The 19624-nt window shown below is 51.1% G+C and overlaps 5 protein-coding genes across 5 annotated transcripts; 1 reads left to right on the top strand and 4 right to left on the bottom strand.

Moving 5' to 3' along the window:
• Window positions 1-2504: 2504 nt before the first annotated feature.
• Window positions 2505-6584, bottom strand: QC764_710370 (uncharacterized protein; the record flags this gene model as incomplete). The annotated part of the gene is made up of 4 exons (XM_062950655.1): window positions 2505-2528; window positions 2602-5563; window positions 5642-6430; window positions 6505-6584. The coding sequence occupies 4 exons, from the start codon at window positions 6582-6584 to the stop codon at window positions 2505-2507; spliced, it is 3855 nt and encodes a 1284-aa protein (XP_062796686.1).
• Window positions 6585-7655: 1071 nt separating this feature from the next.
• On the bottom strand, window positions 7656-10136 carry QC764_710360 (uncharacterized protein; the record flags this gene model as incomplete). Its single annotated transcript, XM_062950654.1, has 3 exons — window positions 7656-8719; window positions 8774-8924; window positions 8991-10136. The coding sequence occupies 3 exons, from the start codon at window positions 10134-10136 to the stop codon at window positions 7656-7658; spliced, it is 2361 nt and encodes a 786-aa protein (XP_062796685.1).
• A 772-nt stretch (window positions 10137-10908) lies between these two features.
• On the bottom strand, window positions 10909-14621 carry QC764_710350 (uncharacterized protein). Its single transcript, XM_062950653.1, has 4 exons — window positions 14165-14621; window positions 13604-14096; window positions 13267-13543; window positions 10909-13183 (listed from the first exon to the last, which is right to left on the bottom strand). Exons 1-4 carry the CDS (start codon window positions 14209-14211, stop codon window positions 11190-11192), a joined length of 2811 nt encoding a protein of 936 aa, XP_062796684.1. The 5' UTR covers window positions 14212-14621; the 3' UTR covers window positions 10909-11189.
• A 399-nt stretch (window positions 14622-15020) lies between these two features.
• VPS21 (Vacuolar protein sorting-associated protein 21) lies at window positions 15021-16455 on the bottom strand. Its single transcript, XM_062950652.1, has 3 exons — window positions 15942-16455; window positions 15789-15852; window positions 15021-15732 (listed from the first exon to the last, which is right to left on the bottom strand). Exons 1-3 carry the CDS (start codon window positions 16014-16016, stop codon window positions 15176-15178), a joined length of 696 nt encoding a protein of 231 aa, XP_062796683.1. The 5' UTR covers window positions 16017-16455; the 3' UTR covers window positions 15021-15175.
• Window positions 16456-17037: 582 nt separating this feature from the next.
• On the top strand, window positions 17038-19140 carry kri1 (Kinetochore protein Spc24; the record flags this gene model as incomplete). The annotated part of the gene is made up of 1 exon (XM_062950651.1): window positions 17038-19140. One exon carries the CDS (start codon window positions 17038-17040, stop codon window positions 19138-19140), a length of 2103 nt encoding a protein of 700 aa, XP_062796682.1.
• Between the last annotated feature and the right edge of the window lie 484 nt (window positions 19141-19624).

Here is a 19624-nt window from a genome sequence, read left to right as displayed (position 1 = left end):
TCTCGTTGCCCATCCCTACCGCCTGCGCGCGCTGCCCGCGGTTGCAGCATCGTAATGTCACAGTAAGGCAGTGCTGTGCCTCGGAACCCAACCAATCGCTGGACGGGAGACCTCAGGCCAGCAGCCGCTTTTTCTATTCCCCCCACGGATCTCGGTCGGCGGACGGGCAGACGGTAATACCGCGAGTGACAGCGTGCCAGTCTGTCGGTGCCGCGCCACTGCGTACCTACCTACTGTCGTATTTGGAAGGTGGGTGGAAGGTTTGGAATGCTTCCATGCATGCGTGGGCGAAGAAGGTCTGGGAACTGTCGGTTCCGGGGTTTGACATTTTAGGGGTTGCCGAAATGGGGTTGAATCATGGTGCTGTTTTGGGACAGTGAGGATGACTGGAATGTAACAAAGGCTGAAAGTGCTGATAGTGGAGTGGTGAGAGGTGAGAGGTAAGGGAGAGGTTGTTTCACCACGGATGCGATCCGATGCGTGAGTGGTGTCGTGTTCAACATCCGGTCCGGCGTTCTGGGTCAGGAACGAGGGGGGGATGTGGCTGGAATGAAAATCATGCACAGGTCAGCTCCGGGGAGGTGTCTGGTGGCTGGCTGGGGAGGGAAAGAATACCGAGGGAGGTGATTGGGGGGGGGATAGGGGGGACACTGCTGTGGAATTTCTGTATTGTAGGGCTCTACATGTCTGCTTATTGGTGTACGAGCCTTGCATATGACGCTCGGATTGCTGGTAAGTGAAGTGATTATGAAAGCAGTTTGATTACCTCAGGTATGGAGGAGTGTTGGGTGACTAAGTGGTGAGTGTTTGTGACAACGGTTGGGCTGACCTTGTTATGTAAGGGGAATGTATGTCCACTTAACGATACAAATGACTAAGCTTTACATTACTCATCACGATATTCCTCGTCCTATCGAGCATCTCATATCTCAAACCTTTCCTTGGGATAACCAAAATCTACTCATAAATAATAATAACAGTTCTAATCAAGGTCACGACCGGGACACTGGCTCTACTACAAAACTCATATCGATTCTAAATCTCAGCTAGTCCCCACGATAACATAGCAAGTCGACCCCCAATCCATAAATGGATAGCACACAACTGCCCCCATCATGTCTAATCTTCTCTACCCCTTTCCAATCCAGCTCTCCCCCCTTACCCCCCTCTATTATCTTCCATTACTAGCAACACCCACCAACCAAACACCAACCCAAATTTATCTACCAGCAGCAGCATGATATACATCCTCTATGTGGCCGGGGTTAGGTCCGGAAAACCCACGATCACTACCCGCCTACGACATGTGTCAAGGGCAGCTCATACAGGGAATAATTGTGGTGCAACCGACCAAAGCTTTGTAAAGAGATTCTTCAGAGATCAACAATATCAGACTACTATTTTTACTCGGGAGATATGGGACATGACCTACCGGCTGCTCCTCTCGTTGCAGTTAAGAGGGGAAGGTTAAAAGATATTTAATAAGCCTTAAAAATAGTAAAGAGGCTTTAAAACATAGTTAGGATGCCTTAAAACATGGTTAAGAGGCCTTAAAACATAGTTAAAGGGCTTTAAAAGGCTTTAAAAGATAGTTGAGAGGCCTGAAAAGATAATTTGAAAGCCGCTTGCTACAGTCATAGGAGAGATGTGCACCACTATTCTGCCGCCTTTCTCTGCGATTTCAAAGCACCACCCAACATTAATATGATAAGTATAATTGCATAGGTACCATAATGTACCTATTAGCTGTCTAGGTAGACAGACCCGAAACACTCGACACACATAGCTCTTTATGCAGTGAAGTAGTTACCTATGTGGGCATTCCCGTCATCAATGCTTTTCCTCAGAGTTGTCTTCCTGAAATGCAGGACATATCAGCTCACTATTGCTACAATCTATACATTTAGCCCTCTTGCATCCTGGAACTATTATTATAGTGTATATTCATGAAAAGAAATTGCAAAAAGTATTTGTCTTCCCAAAGTCATCGAGGACATTTAAGGTACTTCAAAAAGATCGGTCTGGTATTATTTGAGCATGTCCTATGATGGTTTACGACGAATAAAAGTAAATACCCTAAGAAACAACTTAGCCATACCTCCGTAATAGTGGCCATCATCAGTCAAGCAGCTCCGGATTTGGCAGACCGCTGAACCTTCCTTCTTTATAATCTTGCAACATTTTAACGACACTGTTTCCTTTTCTCCACCAGCGATGTCTCCATTCACGGCTTGTGCCCTTTCCGTCAATCGCGGCGGCGATATCAAGCGCTGTGCGGTCCCGGTTATCTGTCAGATGAACGTTGACTCTACCAGTCTCGAGAAAGGCAGTGATGGATCTAAATACATTTGTCCTAGTGAACTTATTCGATAGATTCGGTAGTAGATAATCCAAGGCGTGTACAAGTGGTGTACGGCCTTGCAAATCCCTTGCGTCCACATCCACTGTGCCAACCAAAAGAAGCTCTTTTACACAGTCATAAGCCTCGCTCCCCGCCGCCCAACTCAATGGCGACCGCCCACCATCGTCTTTGGAATTTATGTCAACATTCCCAGTCCCTAGGAGAAGTTTTAAGCTGCGATTATTTCCCCAATGGGTAACAGCACAGCTAAGTGGCGTGCGTCCGTTATTGTCCTTAGAGTCAATCTCAACCTTTCCTGTAGAGAGCAGAAACTTCACCATGTCCTGACCTTTATAAGAAACAACAGCGTAGCTAAAAGGCGTCCGCCCTCTTTCATCTCGAAGATTGATGGCACTGGCTCCATGCTCAAGAAGCCACTCAACCATCTTCTGGTTACCCCCTTTAACCGCCATCATCAGCATCGTTTCTCCCCACTTATTCTTCGCTTCAAAATCAGAGTCGCTGCTAACAAGAATCTTGAGACAATCCATATGGCCCTTCTTGACAGCGTACACTGCAGGTATGTTCTGATGGACATCCTTGGCATATAAGTCAGCCCCTTCTCGAACAAGAAATGACACAATAGCCGTGTGGCCTCCTTCAGACGCGTATGAAATAGGCCCTCTCTTCGTGCTGTCGGGTTTGTTGATATCTGCACCCTTCTCACAGAGGAACTTCACAATGTCGACATGCCCTGCCTTAGATGCACGTGAGATAGGCGTTGTGCCAAAATTATAACTTGCTTCAATATTGGCACCTTCCCGATAGAGGCATTCCACAACCTTCAGATGTCCTTTGTTGGCTGCAGATAAAAGAGGCGAGATATTGTTCTTTTCAACAATGTTGGGGTCTGCTCCTTCTTGACAGAGAACCTTCGCAACATCGCTGTGTCCCCCCAGAGCGGCATACCATAGCGGCGTTCTTCCCTCCTGGTCGCGCTTGTTGACCTCCTCGTGGCCAAGAATCCTGCCAACAAGATGGCAAAGTGCCACGTCCCCATATTCCGCAGCATATGATAAAAGAACCCTCTTCTGCGAAAACCGAAAACCTATAGTGGATAGTGACGAGTGTGTTCCGGTTTCTGATCTCCATCCACCAACAGTCGATGGCGGAATCTGCTGGAGGGCTGCTAAATGATCCACGAAGGCATCAACTGCACCCCGACTCTGGGATACTATCGCAGCAAGGACAGGTGAGCCATATCGCTCTTTTTCTGTGATGATACTGGCAGTACCACTGGAGCTGGGTAAAGATATTCTGATCAAGGCAGGTACGTTGAGCTCTGCTAGCACATAAAGCAGACTGGCCGTATATGTGGAGTTGTACCGGCGAGCCTCATGTACTTCCAGAACATTTCGCAACAGCAACCATGTCCGTAAGTCGAAGTCTTTATTGAGGAACCCTTGTTGCGAAATAGCGCCAACTTGAGCAGTTTGTGCACATTCAGCATGCCAGAGGACGTTTAGGGTAGCATAACCTAGAAATGGAAAGGTCTCTGTAGCCTTCACGCGGAGGGCACGGCCTTCCTCAGCTGAAGCTTGGGGAAGTGCAATGTCGAAACCAACGCTGAGGATGGTCAGAATGTCGCTCCGCATATAGTACTGGAAACAGCATTGCTTCAATCTATCATGGCTTTGCGCCTCAAAATCGTCGCCAAGCTCGGGCCAAACCACTCGCACCCCCCTTTTTTCTTCTTTCAGAAGAAAATCTCGCACCGATTCATGGATGAACTGCACAACTGGGGCTTTCTTCGACTGTGTGATCTCAGCAAGGCCCTTGGAAATACTCCGAATGAATCTAGGGATATCAGGAACTGTGGCTCTCAAAGCATCCCCGGTCGCAGAAGTGCCTTCATCTAGGGAATGTGAATCCTTGTCTGGATCTGACTGAACATGAAAACCTGGACTGTGCTCAGAATCAGAGTTCTCCCCGAGCACTTCGTAGTCGTCGGACTCTGAGTTGTCCTCAAACACTGAGTCGTCGTCAGTCTCAATCCCGGCAAGAAGAGCATGGTAAAACTCCTCCGGACCCAACGGTTTTCGCGTGAACAATAGCCACTGGATACAAAGCAGGAGCTGGTCTTTGTCCTCCTGGTCTCGATTCAAAATGCTTTTGAACAGCTCCCATAGATCGCCTGGGATCTTTTTGAGTTTTTTGGTGACTAAGTGATTGGGTGTCCCTTTGCGCTTCTCCTTATTCAAGATGTCCACGACCAGGACAGTCCACATGAAAATCCCTGATGCCCTCAACAGTAATTGATCCTTAGTCTGCTGATCACCAGCCCTCAATTCCTTCTGAATATAAGTCTTGATATCTCTGACATGCCCCTCCTGTCCGTCAAGCAAGAGGTTGAGACAGGTGTCCAGTGAGATATCTGGATAAGGTCGACTAGAAAAGAAGATACGAAAGCGCAGGCCATTGGAGACAACTTGTTCGCCGATTCTCTCAAAAAGTCGAATCATCGGCTCAACCTGCTCGTCATCACATTCGTCCAGCGCGTCGATGAAGCATGTCACTTCTTCCTGACCAATAGACAAAATGGCGTTTTCGAAAAGCTCTTCCAGAATTGCGACGGACCACTCGCGACCTTCTCTTACATTCCAAGTTTTGATAGCAGCCGACTTGAAGACATCCCTTTGAAAATGGGGCATTTTCTTCTGCAGTATCTCCAGTAGTTGAACAAGAAGTGCCCGGTACATCCCTCTTGTGGTCTTCTCCAGCTCAGCACCCCGCGCGTTGAAGAAGAAGTGGATGACCGTAGTACCCTTGCTGCTCTTGGAGTTTTGAAAGCTTCTGAGGGTCGATTTGATCAAAGTTGACTTTCCACTTCCTGCTTTTCCTCTCATCCAAAGGAAGCCGTGATGATCCTCCATCTTGTTGATGTCAAGCCAGTCTTTGTATTCTCGTGTTTTCGTTACCCAGACGCAAGTGTTTTTGTGCGCCACCCGAATGCTTTCCTGCCGTGAGTCGATCTGCTCAAATCTCAACGAATCCAGCAGTGTTTGAATGCTCTGGTGGTCCAGCGAAATCGCCTCCGCGGGTTCTTGCTCATCAGGAAATGAGGCGGACAATCCCACGTCAGATGTTGATGGGGACACCGAGACTTGTTCCGCAATACGATCCAGAGCTGCTGCCACCTTTTGATACTGGGGGTCATAGACGCTAGAAAAACGACTAGGTCTGTCAACTTAAATTTCAGGCTGCAACAGCAACGCTCAAAAGAGGGATGTTTGAACTTACCACATTTCACGGTGGTCCTTCCCAATTGAGATGGTCATCTCAGTCTTCGGGAAGTTCAGGCATGACGAACTATTTTCCACGACCTTTTGTCCAAGACCCGACAGTGCAAGCCCTTCTTGAAACGAATAGATGATCCAGTTTTGATCTTGAAGGACCGGATTGAACTCGTCCCTCAGCTGCCTACACTCCGAATCCGGCAGCAAAGTGTTGAGAACATGCTGGTTAGCCTCGAATCCCAATCCTTTGGCAAGTCTCTCGATAATTCCCACGACAAGTCCACGTGGATCAGCGCCTCCGTGAGGTGTCCCAAAGAAGAGTATGCCAATGGTCGAGTCGAATGTTTGTCTAAGCTGAATATGTCGGTTCTGATTGTTGTACGCTTGCCGCAAGGCCTCTTTGACCATTATGCCGCCAAGGCTGTGAGCGATGAAAAGGAGAGGCCTGGAGCTATTCGATCTGCGAAGGGCTTCGAGTCGATACAAGAAATCTTTCGCCATGTCATAAATGGTACTTTTGTTGAGCACTGGACCGACATGTCTATGTCTGATATTGGTATCGTAACCGAAGGTGGCGACCCGGGCATGCGGTAGGTTCTTTGGAAGAAGGTCTTGGGGCCAATATACAGAGGCAGAAGAAGGAGTCGATTTCTTTTGTTCGTGGGGCCTTGAGAAGAGGTTAACTTTTCTGGCTTTGGGTGGTGGCTCAGAAGCCTGATCCAGTCGTTCAGATCCTCCGTTGTGAGTCCATGTCCGCACTGGATGGCCCGTAAACCCATGTACGAAGACTACACTGTTTGCGGATGTCAGCTCATCGGTCCGCCGTCGATGATGTGCGAACAGGTGCTTGGAAATAGAGCAACTTACTCCAAGTTTGCCTCCCCCTCAGGCTCATGAATGACGGTCAGGCCAATAGCAGGTATCTTGTCTCTGGATATAGCAGCCATGTTGAGTACACACTTGCAAATCCTAACAGAGAAGTTGTAAAGTTTGGAAGTGGTTTTCGAAAATGGAAAACCCCGCTTCGTGCCTGCCAGCCTCATCAAATTCAGCACTTTGTGTGACTCTGCGGCTGAGCCTGCTAGGCATTCTCAACAGAGAAGGAAGCCGCAATGAAGCTGCCCTATTGGATGCCGCCATCACACACATACATGTCACCGCCACCCACAAGCGTTTTATTGTGTCCGAAGGCTTGTTGATAATCTTTCATGGCCCAAATTTCACGTGGCAGCCTCCATTACTTTGGAAAGAAGCTTTACGGAGCCCCCTATTTTTGTAACCAACACCCCCCCTTTAAACAGAGTTTAACTATATTTCGAAGGATGATTATTAAGAGTTAAAAGATATTTGATAGGCTTTAAAGGATAGTCAAAAGACGTCAGGAAAATAGTTAAGAGGCTTCAAAAGATAATTAGAAGGGCTTAAAAGATAGTTCGAACGCCTTGAAAGATAATTCAAAGGCTCATTAATTTTCTTTCAAGGCCTTTTATTATAAGGAGGGTGAATGAAAAGGTAGAGAGCGGGGCGCTGGTAAGCCCCTACCTCCCACAACAGCGCCTCTTCCCCTCCGCCAAACTGAACAAGACCACCAAGACCACTCGATCACATACACACATAAGCTCCTACACATTCCTTTACAGTGAGCAAAACGGCCGCCATTCTGTGTTCTTACATTTCTGTGACTCTCCAACACCATCACATCTACACACCTCACACTAGTTCACACACTTGACCAAGCTCCCCCAAAGCAGACCACAAGATAAAAGTCCCCGCTCACCCAGCTCAACACAGTGGAAGAGGCTTTACAAACTTAGATATCCATTTCTTTCTCACTATGTATACCCCCAACCAAAAATTACATGATATACCCCCCTCAACACCCCCTACTCCCAAGTCCCATATGCTCCATTCTTTCAAAAAACATGGCCCCATTCTCAGATAGTACCATCTGTATTATATACCCCCTTAACCCCCATAAATCACCCCTAGCCTCCCCACCCATCACCTCCCACCCTAAATCACCTCCCCTCCCACCACCTCTCCCACTCACCCAACACCCACCCAATAGCCTGCACATGCACCCACCGATCAACAACCCAAACCACCACCCCGCCCAAAACCCCAATACTCCCCAACACCTCCAAAACAACCAACCCCTTCCTCCTCAAGTCAGCCGCCACTTCCAACAACCCCAACGGGTCATGATTCGAGTTTTGCTGCTGCTGCTGCTGTTGCTTCCCCTCTGGTTCCTTCCTCAAACTACTCTCCCTATGCACCTGCCTCACTTGCTGCTGTCTCCTCACATTATTATACCTCTGTGACTCTAACCCATCACTCCCACTCCTTCCACGGTGGCGGTGGGTATGCTGTCTACTATTCACTGGGACTAGACTCCCCTCTTGGATACACTCATTAAGCCGTTCCGTCAGCCAGAGGGCACGGTCACCACGGGCAAGGGCCAGATACTGAGCCCTCTCGTTGGCAATGGATTTCTGCAGGTCAGCAGCCCAGTTGGCAAAGCGGACTTGGGCGAGGCGTTCCTCTCTTTGGGTGTGGTCTGTGATTCTGGCTAGGGCGTACGATGGAGGGCTACCAAGCGGGTTGAGCATCTGGCTTCCAGAGACAGAATTTTGGCTGAAAGAGTTGGACATGCGGAGGGACCGCTGTGACAGCGATGGTGAGCTTGGGGACTGGGTCTTTCGCCATTGGATGTATTTACGGGCGGCTGCGTGACGGAGGCGGGAGATGCCATCTTTGTTGAAGACTTGCTCGACGAGGGTGGCGAGTTCAGTTGGGAAGAGTGGTTGGACGTAGTCGGGTGACATGAGCAGGCTTGCGTCCATGTTGTCGTGGTCTGAGCCGTTGGCACTGGATGTGGCGTATACCCCTTGCTTCTCGGAATTGAAAGAGGTTGTGTTGAAAGAGAAGAGGCGGATATTGGCCTCTTTCAGCTGGCTGTAGATTTGCTCCTTGCTTGCGGCAACCTGGTCCGCAGACATAAGGTCAGTTTGCGCCAACAGGATAATGATGTTGGTCAAGGGTGAGAGCTGTCGTAAGTAGTGAATATCAACAGGGCGGAGGCCTAATATCGAAGTCAGCATATACAGGACCCCAGACAACGAGGACCTCTACTCACGGTTCGACACCATATAAAACACCACATCAACCTGCACACCCCCCTCACCACCCAGCATGCTCAACACATCCCCATCACTCAACGAACCACTACTAATTCGCTGAAGATGACCCTGAATATACTCCGTCACCGGCGTAATAGTATCCATAGACTGCCATCACAAATTAGCCCTCATTCATCCCAACCCCATTCTCACCCCCTCGCTCATAAAACTCACCGAACTCCCAAACCCATACCCCATCGTATCAACAAAACAAATATTCCTATCCAGCACCTCATCCCCCAAGCTCTTCCTCCTCCCCAACCCACCACCCCCCGCCTCTACCTCACTCCACCACTCAGGATAAGGCTTCGTACTAGCCCAAACCTCGGTAATCTCCCTCGTCTCCCCACTCCCCTTCCCCTTTCCCCTCCTGCCTCCCACAGGCAAACTCCTCAGCATCCCATTCCCTTCTCCAGCAACAATCGAATCAACATGCACAACACTCTCACAGCTCTGCACCACAGCCTTGATCAAACTAGTCTTTCCCACACCACTATCCCCCGCAATCAACACCTTCAGTCTACCCATCTGTTTCCCCTGTTCGGTAAACGGCCGTCGAGAAGGCATCTTGATACTGGGCATAACCAGCTGCGGCACACTCCCGCTGCTTTCCATGATTTCTGTCTCTTGCAATTGTTGCTCGTCTTCGTCGGGGTATAAACGATCGTCGTAGTCGGTTCCGATAACAGACGGGGCGGAGGATAAGGACAATGAGTTTCGTCGAGAAGAGATACTTCCCAGTGTTGAAGCTGGACCGGCGGACAGAAACGGGGTGGTAGGGCGGGAGTTGGAAGTAGTCGATAACGGCGGTGGAGGATGGGGTGATGATAACTTTGGGAAATTGCCCGAGGTCACTGGCATAGGCGTGGCCAGGTCATCACTCTCATTAGGTTTGGAATTGACAGCAGTGTTATCAGCAGCAGCCACCACAGCTTTGCCTTTGGAGTTTGAGTTTGAGCTTATCGCTCTACCGCCGCTGACGTCGCGGTCTTCGTACTGAACAGCTGGTGAGCTGCGTGGCGGATATTGTTTGGGAGTATGATGCGAATAATGATCAGGATGATCCAGCGAAGGGAACCTCTTGCTATCCTTCGACCTGTGATGATGATGATGATGATGAAGAAACGAAGCAGGTGGTCTCGCGTTCGAAGAATCCCCAATGGAAGCTTCATCAGCAAAGAAATAAGTCATTTGCGGAGCAGCAGCAGCGGCAGCAGCAGAAGACATGTTCAAAAAGGCGGGTGTGTCGCTGTCGCCGCTCGCCATGGTCGAGGTCCGAGGACGCCCACCAAAGGCGTCATCACCGGGGAGCGGACGCATCGCTGTGTCGTGAATAATGGGATGGAAATGTATGGGTGAGGCAAGAAAGTTACATAAGATGGAGAAGAGGAGCTGAAAGTGGTCGGTGTGGTTTACAGACAAGTAGTAAAATGTTTTGATATTTCTTCTTTGACTGCAGTGTAATCAGTTGTCAATGAATAAAGCTGGACATCATCAGAAAGAGCTGTCGTTAAAGTTCACGCCCGAGGGAGGGGTTGGCAGCAGATCTAGTGGTAGGACACGGGAAGAGAGAGAGATGGTACGGAGGCAAACGGAGGTTGTCAAGATGCGGTAAGTGATATGGAGAGAGGTACCCATGCACCCATGTACCCCCACCACGATAGGGAGCTGTCAGTTGGAGACAAGCCCCCCGTTTGGGGGCACAAGCGTCAGCTAACCCCGCAGTTCCCGCCCGGAAGTCAACCAATGCTTCCCCTTGAGGGCCACCATCTCCACGCCACTAACACCTCACTGGGTGCTAAAACCGACCACGCGGACGCTTGTTGACGATGATGTCTGGGCGAGCTGGGCATGGGATTGGACGGTGAGGGAGGGATGATGCAGGCTGTGTTTCTTGACTGGGAAATCTGTGTTGATGAATGCCGGTATAATAAGCTGCGACCCTGCATATCACTGTCACCTCAATAGCATGGTTGTGGTAACCTTTGGTGTGGCTGAATGAAGGCGTAACTAAAACATGGTCGACTGAGTGTGCTCAACTGGCTAAGTAGAACACGAGCTGATGGCGTGGTAGGGACACAGTAACCTGAAGCATAGAAACACCTTCATTCTGTGGATAGCGTTGATAAAGACGGTAGGTACAAGACACAATTATACTCCGATCCCCAGTCTTATAAATACATCACACTCAACCATATATTATATACACCAAACAACACCCCACCAATGCCAACGTGAACATCGTTTTTTATCCTCTTTTCCATTTCAGCCCCAAAAAACCATCTTCACAAAAAGGGCGCTTTTGATTTCCGAGTGACAACCCCCCTATGTAAATCTACAACCACCCTACAACACCATGCATCTCACCACCCATCAATCATAATCTCTTCTCTCCCTCTCCTCTCCCTCCCCATCCACCACCTCCCCCCGTCTCCCCTTCCTCCTACTCCTCCTCCTCTCCCCATCATCCCCCTCCCCATCCCTATCCCGTCCCCTCTTCGATCCAGCAATACTAGCAAAACTCGCCATCCGTCGCGTCTCCTTAAGCAACCGCTCCCTATCCCGAGCAGCCCGTTCAGCAGCATGCGGATCCTGCACCGCAGGCCCAGTCGTAGCAGCACTTGACCTTCTCCCACCAACGACGCTATCACCACCAGCATTCTCTCCATGACCCTTCGACCCACCACCACCACCCTTAATCTCCAAACCTTTACTCTTTGACGAGCTCCCATCCTCAGCCCCATCAGCAGTAGACTTCCCGCTCCTATGACGTCTCTCCTTATCCCTATCCCGCCTGTCCCGATCCCGATCACGACGCTCCTTCCTGTCCCTATCACGATCTCTCTCCCGGTCACGGTCCCTATCCCTATCTCTTTCCCGATCCCTATCCCGGTCACGATCCCTATTGCGGTCCCGGTCCCGCTCTCTATCACGGTCTCGGCCGCTGCGATCCTTATCGTAGTCCCTATCCCGATGAGATGACCGATGGCCGCTAGATTTATGTCTGCTGCTCTCATGCTCCCCATCTCTATCCCGATCCTTCTCCCTATCCCGTCTCTTATCCGAGTCGCGATCCTTCCTGCTGCTGCGATGGCTCGATCTTCGGGACTCATCCGCCGGAGGTGACGCCGAGCGCGAGCGGGTATGCTCATCCTTCTCCTTCCGATCATCATGCTTCCTACTGCTGCGATGCGACCTATGCCGGCGGTCCTCCCCATCATCTTCCCTATCCCCATCAGGCGAATGCGACCTCTGCCGTCTACCACCCCGATGCCTCTCCTCCTTCTCCTTCCTATCCTCACTCCGACTGAGACTCCCACTCCGACTCCCCACCGCAGAAGGTGAATGCGTCCTCGTCGACTGCCCCTCGTGCTTCGAAGACTTGCCCCTCTCTCTCCTCGAAGAGTGATAAGCCTCATGATCCCTATCCCTGTGAGAGTGATGGTGATGGTAATCCTCACCACCACCGCCCCTCCGCGAGCCACTCGGGGAACTACTACGTGACCGGGGGTGATCGCCCGCCTGGCTAGGCGCCGCAGTGCCATTCGCACTGTTGGGGGTATTCGGCTTCCCGTCATCCACCCAGCCTCTAGCTTGTAGGTGAATGTAACTCGTGTTGGGAAGACCGCGCAACATAGCCTTGGGACCCTTGGGTGCATTAATCAGAACTTCATCAGCTGGCTGGGCTGGACCGCCCTCTTCGCCTTGGTGTGCCCCCTCTTCACCACCCTCTCCCTGATGATGCGGAACCCCGTCTTGGTGGCCATCAGCGGCGCCCTCAGCACCGTCATCAGCGCGAATAGAGCGCCCAAACTCATCGACGGTACCATCATTCGGGCCAACAGCACCTTCGCCATTCTCGCCGCCACCAAACTCGCTGCCCTGACCGTTCATACTGCCGGGATACTGCTGCTGTCCGTTGTTGAAATTCTGATCATTATAATTCCCACCCCCATACCCCCCATTGTGGAAGTTTCCTCGTCCATACCCGCCGCCGCCATACCCGTACCCGCGGCCGCGACCTCTACCACGGGGAAAACCCCCCCACTGATTCCGGCGATAGTCATTGAACTGATTTGGGTGGCCATAATTACCTTGATTATATCCTGTTTGGAAGCCAGAGTTAAACGAGCCATAATCACCATTGCCCATGCCAGAAGCGCTTGGATGATTGTAATTATCTTGGCCGACATTCCATGATTGCTGTCCGCTCCAGTTATCGGCCTCGCCACCGTACCCTGCTGCTGCTGCTGCTGCTGCTGCTCCCATGCCCATATTCATGTTCATGCCGTTCATGCCCATGCCTTGAAAACCCCCGCTCCACATTTGCATCATCATCGCCGGGTCCATGTTCATGCCTGGCATGCCTAAAAGTTGGGGAAAAGAGTTAGCATTCGAGAAACTTTACACACGACATGGCAGGATTACACGCAGGTAAAGTTGGACTGACCCATCATTGGAAAACTGCCAAAGCCGTTGTTCATGGCCATCATCATTGGCATTTGTTCAAAGTTGCCGCCAAAGCCCATGCCGAAACCGCCAGTCATGGGCTTGGCTGTACCATCTGCATTCTGCTCTTGGTCATTCTCATTTCCATCCCCCTCCTCGCCGTTGACTTCCTCAGTTTCCTCGCCCTCGGCAACTTCAGTGCCTTCTTGCTTCACCAATTCGGTTGATGTGGCTTCTCCTACGCCCTCGCCCTCGGGAGCAGGATGTGAAGGTTGGTCCTTGATCATGGTTAGCAAACTGTGTGTTTTCCGTAGAGGTACAAGTCCAAGAGAACTTACAGAATCAGCACCATCATGCTCTAAAGTCTCGTCATTCTGACCAGGTGCCGCTTCACCATTTTCCTGGCCATGGGAAGTCTCGACGGAAACTTCAGCAGCAGGTGCCTCCGAGCTGGATTGTTCTTGATTATCCCCAGCAGGCGCCACAGACTCAGCCGATTGCTCATTCAGCTCAGGTGGCACTGGGGCAGTTGCCGAAACCGGGCTAGGATCGACAGGAGTGATGGGAGTCGCCTCCTTTGGCCGATTTGACTCCCTCTTCTTCTCCTCTGTCCGAAGAAAAACCTTAATGGTCGTCCGCAGTGCTTTGTGAGCCTTGCAATCGTCGGCCGAGAGCGGGGAGTGTTCGCAAACAGGACACGACGTAGGCAGAGTCGACTGACAGCCCTCGCAGATGGCCTGGTCGCAGCAGGGCAAACGGAAAGCGTTGACAGCTAGTTTGCTACAAATAGCACATCGGAGCTTCGCAGGTATGTCTTCCTGGGGTAGAGACCTGTGTGGTGCGACTTTTTGTTAGTGTCATCCCTTGTAAAAAGAGCGCAGCTTGGGACAGAGACGTACCGAATAAGCTCGGCCTGGGCCTCGGTGATGGTGAATGACGCCGCCATGATTTCCCTGCAATCCGCGATAGTTGCGGTGCCGCCGCCCAAGAAAAGGGTCAAGTAGAGTGGTGGAGTGTCGCCGGCATCGAAATTGGGGATGTTGCGTTACACTTGCGGAGGCGAGAGCGGGCAACGCGCGAAGCGAAAAGTCGCCGGTCGTAGCCTGGCAGCGAAAGACGTGGCCTTGGGGAGGGGAAATCGACGCCGGTGGGTTCTTCTTGTTTCCAAAAGTAACGGCTCAAAAATATGAGCTATCGAATGTCGTTTTCAAAGGCTGAATCAAAAGCGATGGCGGTTTGAGAGTCGAGCTGGATGCGCTCTGCTGTCGCGTTTCGCAATCTAGGCTCAATAAAATTTTGGGAGACCAATTCAAGCAGCACGTGCACCACCGCCGCTTGGGCCACCATTAAATATTGGAGCGCCAGAACGTTGCACTTCACTCACTCAGTGGGGCAACGAGAAATCCCCATGGTTATGTAGACGATAGGGGCAATTGATGGAGTTTGCTTGCGAGTATTGTCATTCTACCTTGTTCGAGCTGATGTTCAAACTGTTTTTGCTTCTGCCACATTCAAGACTGCGCGTATGTGGCTTCCTGTGAGGCATTCATGAGTGGCACCAGCAAGGACACTCTGAGGCCCAACCGTTGAGGCATGGGAATCCGCCTCGAAAGAAAATATACTTTACAAAGGCTGGTTCAACATGAAATTGGTTCAAGTCTTGGATGATTTTGTGACGATATGTTCACTCTTGTCAAAAGATACGGACATCACAGGGTATCGAGTCCCTCAAACACCAAGACACCATACAGGAACGCAATGGCATTAAAAACGACAGAAAACACCTAGCCACTATTTACTCCTGCCCAAATGAGAAACCAGACACTCCTGTACCCATAAAATGCAAATCCCGTCGCAGCCCTCTCCCATCCACCAAAAGAAAGCCCTCCACTCCACATCCCAGCCCATCATCAACAAGCACATCCCTCCTTGGCATTTGGATCCCGAGGACCATTGAGGTTGACCCTCTGCTCCTCCGTACGAGCAGCCGCAGAAGAGGCACCAGGACCCCGAGCCGTCTTGAGCGATGTCTCAGGGATGGCATTTGCAATAGCCGTGAACACCTCAGTGACGTTGTAGCCCGTCTTGGCACTGGTCTCGAAGAAAAGAAGCCCCTCCTCCTCAGCATACGACTTGGCCTCCTCTGTCGTCACCTTTCTGGCATCCTCTCCATCACCAGCACCAGCCCCTTCCCCGTCTCCACCAGCACTATCGTTTGTGAGATCGAGCTTGTTACCGACGAGAGCAATGACAATACCGGGCGAGGCCTGCCGTTGCAGCTCGGCAACCCAGTGTTTCGCCTTGATCAACGAGGTGGGCTTCGTCAGGTCGTAGACCACAAGCGCTGCCTGGGCGTTGCGGTAGTACATGGGGGCGAGGGAGGCGAATCTTTCCTGGCCGGCGGTATCCCAGATCTCGAACTTGATGGTGCGTGTGGGTAGATTGCATTTTTGAGTCAGGAAGGCAGCTATTTGAGAAGGAGTCAGTATTGTAAACATCAGAGTGTACCCCGAATCAACATACCTCCTATTGTTGGCTCCTTGTTCTCTTGGAAATCGTTATTGACGAACCGCAGAACGAGAGATGACTGGAACAGGTCTTGTTAGTAGTCGTATGATGGAGATGGAGCGGGAGGGGTAAACGTTGACGGTGTCTAGAGGCAGCAAAGAGACGTACTTTTCCCACAGCAGCTTCACCGAGCAGCACCAGCTTGACGCTGCTGCTTGGTTTGGGAGCACCTGAGTCGGCCATTCTGGGATATTGCAGCGGGGAGAGAGATCGGAACACCGGTCGGCGAGGGCTTCAGCAAGCAAAAAAAGACAAAAGCAGGGCAGAGCGAGAAGAGAAGAAATGGCAGGCCCTCTTGGTGATGGTAAGATGCGTATGTGGATTTGCAAAGTGTTGCGTGGTGTTGGCTTCGATGCTGGAATCGAAGTGACGTGATAGGTAGACAGCGTTCGGGAACCAGGATGCATGCGACGACGGCGGCGGCGATGCATGGGCAATGGGAGTTCCGAGCCAACTCCAAATCAGGCTTAGCGTCAAGGCGATTGCGCACCAACAGTGCACGTGCCACATTGGCACCAAGAGGCAAAGACAGCTTCAGGATGAAATGGAATTTGACTGCAAGTAGCTTAAACAGGTACATTTTCCAAAGCTGAAGAACCAGAACATATTGTCAGAAAATTCCAGTGTCTTTTCTACATTGTCATTCAATCTATAGAGGTACCTGGAAAAGTGATTTATAGCTGAAGGCTTAGGTAACAACTAACAACACATGAAGATCTAGGCAGCTGCCAACCCTGTGTACTTTTGAGAATAACTTGGAAGTTATACGCGTGTCATGACGTCCCATGTCAGGTAGATATGAAAAGAAGAGTCTGCTTTTCCTATTTCCAAGCCATAGCAGTCCAAATAGCATCCCAGGATGGTGTAAGAAAGACACGGGAGCTGCCAGGACATCCACTCCTCATCCTCTATCCTCTACCAATATCTTGCCAATTCCATTCCTATAATATTATGCTGTAAAATCACATGTAAATATCATCTATCATCGAAACTCTTCTTGGAGTCAGTGTCAGTGTAAGTGACCCCTGCCACTGGTGGAGCTTTGTCTTCTGATCGTTACTTGTGGTCTGTGCATGAGCCCATCTCCACTTCTAAGTAGCCCCACTAAAAAGTTCAACACCGGAGTTTGCAGCTCCCTCTTCCTTCTCCAAAATTTTTCCTTTTTTCGAATTGACCGCCCAAAGATCGCAAGGTTGACCTAAAAATGGCCTCAGCTTCTGCGAAAACCGCCCGGAGTGGCGACAAGATTGTCCCCAAGAAGCAGTCCCTTTTCGACGACTCTGCCTCCAGCAGCGAAGATGACCAGGAAGATGGCGGCGTTACTCTCGGTGGCCAGACACCCGGCCTCAACATCAACGAGGAATACGCCCGCCGCTTCGAGCACAACAAGAAGAGAGAGGAGCTTCACCGCCTGCAGGAAAAGTACGGCGCCGGCGAGGAGTCCGAGTCCTCTTCTGACGACGAATCCGAGGACGACGAAGCCGCCTTGATCACCGAGGACTTGGACGCCGAAATCTCAGCCACGCTCGCCGCTATCAAGAACAAGGATCCGCGCATTTATGATAAGGAAGCCGTCTTCTACAAGCCTTTCGACCCTACCACAGATGTGAAGAAGGATGATGAGGAAAAGAAGGAAAAGCCCATGTTCCTCCGCGACTACCACCGCGAGCGCTACATGGCTGGCGACGTCGGCGCAGATGATGATGCCACCGCCGCCGACCCCAACGTTCCCAGGACCTACGTCCAGGAGCAGGCCGAACTCAAGAATGCCATCATGGCCGAAATCAACAACGCCGCCGGCGCCGACGACGAGGAATGGAGCGACGACGACGCCTTTATCAAGCCCGTCAGAAAGGCCGAACCCGCCCCTGCCGCCAACGGCGTCCACCCTTCCAGAGCCGCCGTCGTCGAGGTGACGGAGCTGGACGTGAAGAACGCCGACAAGAACCCGGAGGAGTTTCTGTCCAAGTTCATGGCTTCCAAGGCGTGGGCGCCTGACCACAAGTGGCAAGCATTTGACTCTGACGAAGAGGATGCCGAGGACGATATTGCTGACGAGTTCGAGCATGCCTATAATATGCGATTCGAAGACCCCACCAAGAGCAATGAGGTCCTGAAGACGTACTCGAGAAACCTGGCCAATGCGCGCTCCGCTCGCAAGGAGGAGCTGACTGGACGTAAAAAGCTGAGAGCTCTCGAGAAGGAGAGGAAGGAGGCTGAGAAGAAGGAGAGGGAGGCGGAAAGAGCGAGGCTCAGGAGGCTCAAGGTGGACGAGGCGTCTGAGAGGTTGAAGAAGATTAAGCAGGCGGCGGGCATGAGCGGGAAGCAGCTTACGGATGAGGAGTGGGTTGAGTTCTTGGATAAGGCATGGGAGGATGACGACTGGGAGGAGGAAATGAAGAAGCGGTTCAATGATGACTACTACAATGAGGTCGACGACATGGTCATCGACAGCGAGGAGGAGGAAGCCTCTGGCAGCGAGGACGAAGACGGCAAGAAGAAAAAGAATTCCAAGAAGCCCAAGAAGCCCAAATGGGATGACGATATCGACATCAAGGACATCATCCCTGACTTCAAGGAAGACGAGGAAGAAGTACCCGCTATTGCCCTTTCCGACCTCGAGGCTGATCAGCCTGCCCCTTCAGTTGAGGGTTCCGACTCTGATGATTCAGATGACTCTGACCGCCCAGCCAAGAAGCGCAAGACCACCAAGGATCTCAAGAAGGAAAAGGCGGTAGCCAAGAAACAAGCCAGGGCCGAGCTTGCCAAGATTGAAGCCTTGGTCGACACCAAGATGGAGATTGACCAGCCCCGCGCGCTGGAGAAGAAGGGCAAGGAGCAGTTCACCTTCAAGTACCGCGAGACCTCCCCCACATCATTCGGTCTCACGGCCCGTGATATCCTTCTGGCGCCCTCGGACGCGGCGCTGAATGAGTTTGCGGGGTTGAAGAAGCTGGCCTCGTTTAGGGACGCGGAGAAGAAGAAGAAGGACAAGAAGAAGCTGGGGAAGAAGGCGAGGTTGAGACAGTGGAGGAGGGATACTTTTGGGAAGGAGTTTGAGGAGTCGGGGCCGACGTATGGGTTTGAGAAGCTGTTGGATGAGGGGAAGGGTAAGAAGAAGGAGAAGGGGAGTGGGGCTAATTCGGTTAGAGTTGAGAAGAGGGAGAAGAAGAAGGAGGGTGGAGAGGAGAAGGAGCAGGAGAAGAAGGTGGCGGTGGATGGGATTGTGGAGGGGGAGAGGAAAAAGAAGAGGAAGAGGTCGAAGAAGGGGAAAGCTGCTGGGGGTGATGGTGAGGGTGAAGAGTAATGGTGTGTAGGGGGGAAGATGTGGTTTTGTGCATATAGCGAATGGACGTTTAATTGCTTGGTGGCTTTTTCATAAGGCTTTCTTTTGTATGGATTGGCTTGTGTATATAGAGGAGAAGACTGGTATTGGACTCGATGTTGAGATTTAAACCACCGGGAGGTGTTTGTTGCCCTTGTGCTGTTATCTATTCAGAAACTGGACTGCCACTCCCAACAATTCATATCACTTTGCCAACAATACCTATCAAGTCAGCTACCTAGGGTATTGGCCTCTTGGCTCTACCTACCTGCTACATATACCGTTCACAGCTTGCACGCTTCTACGTATAAGAAAGCTGTCCGGTTAAAACATTGTCTTTCGAGAACACTCTGGTTGCTTTTGTTGATATCCCTCGCTACATTTCAACTCCATTTCAAGCACAAGTGGTCAAAGGCAAATACTGTTTTTGAGCAGCAACTGACTGCCTTCAAAATTCGCACTCTTA

Source organism: Podospora pseudoanserina, assembly GCF_035222485.1.
Source record: "Podospora pseudoanserina strain CBS 124.78 chromosome 7 map unlocalized CBS124.78p_7, whole genome shotgun sequence".
In the NCBI taxonomy this organism is placed as follows: domain Eukaryota; kingdom Fungi; phylum Ascomycota; class Sordariomycetes; order Sordariales; family Podosporaceae; genus Podospora; species Podospora pseudoanserina.
The sequence above is the reverse complement of the archived record's forward strand: the minus strand, read 5'-3'. Positions and strand labels throughout refer to the sequence as shown.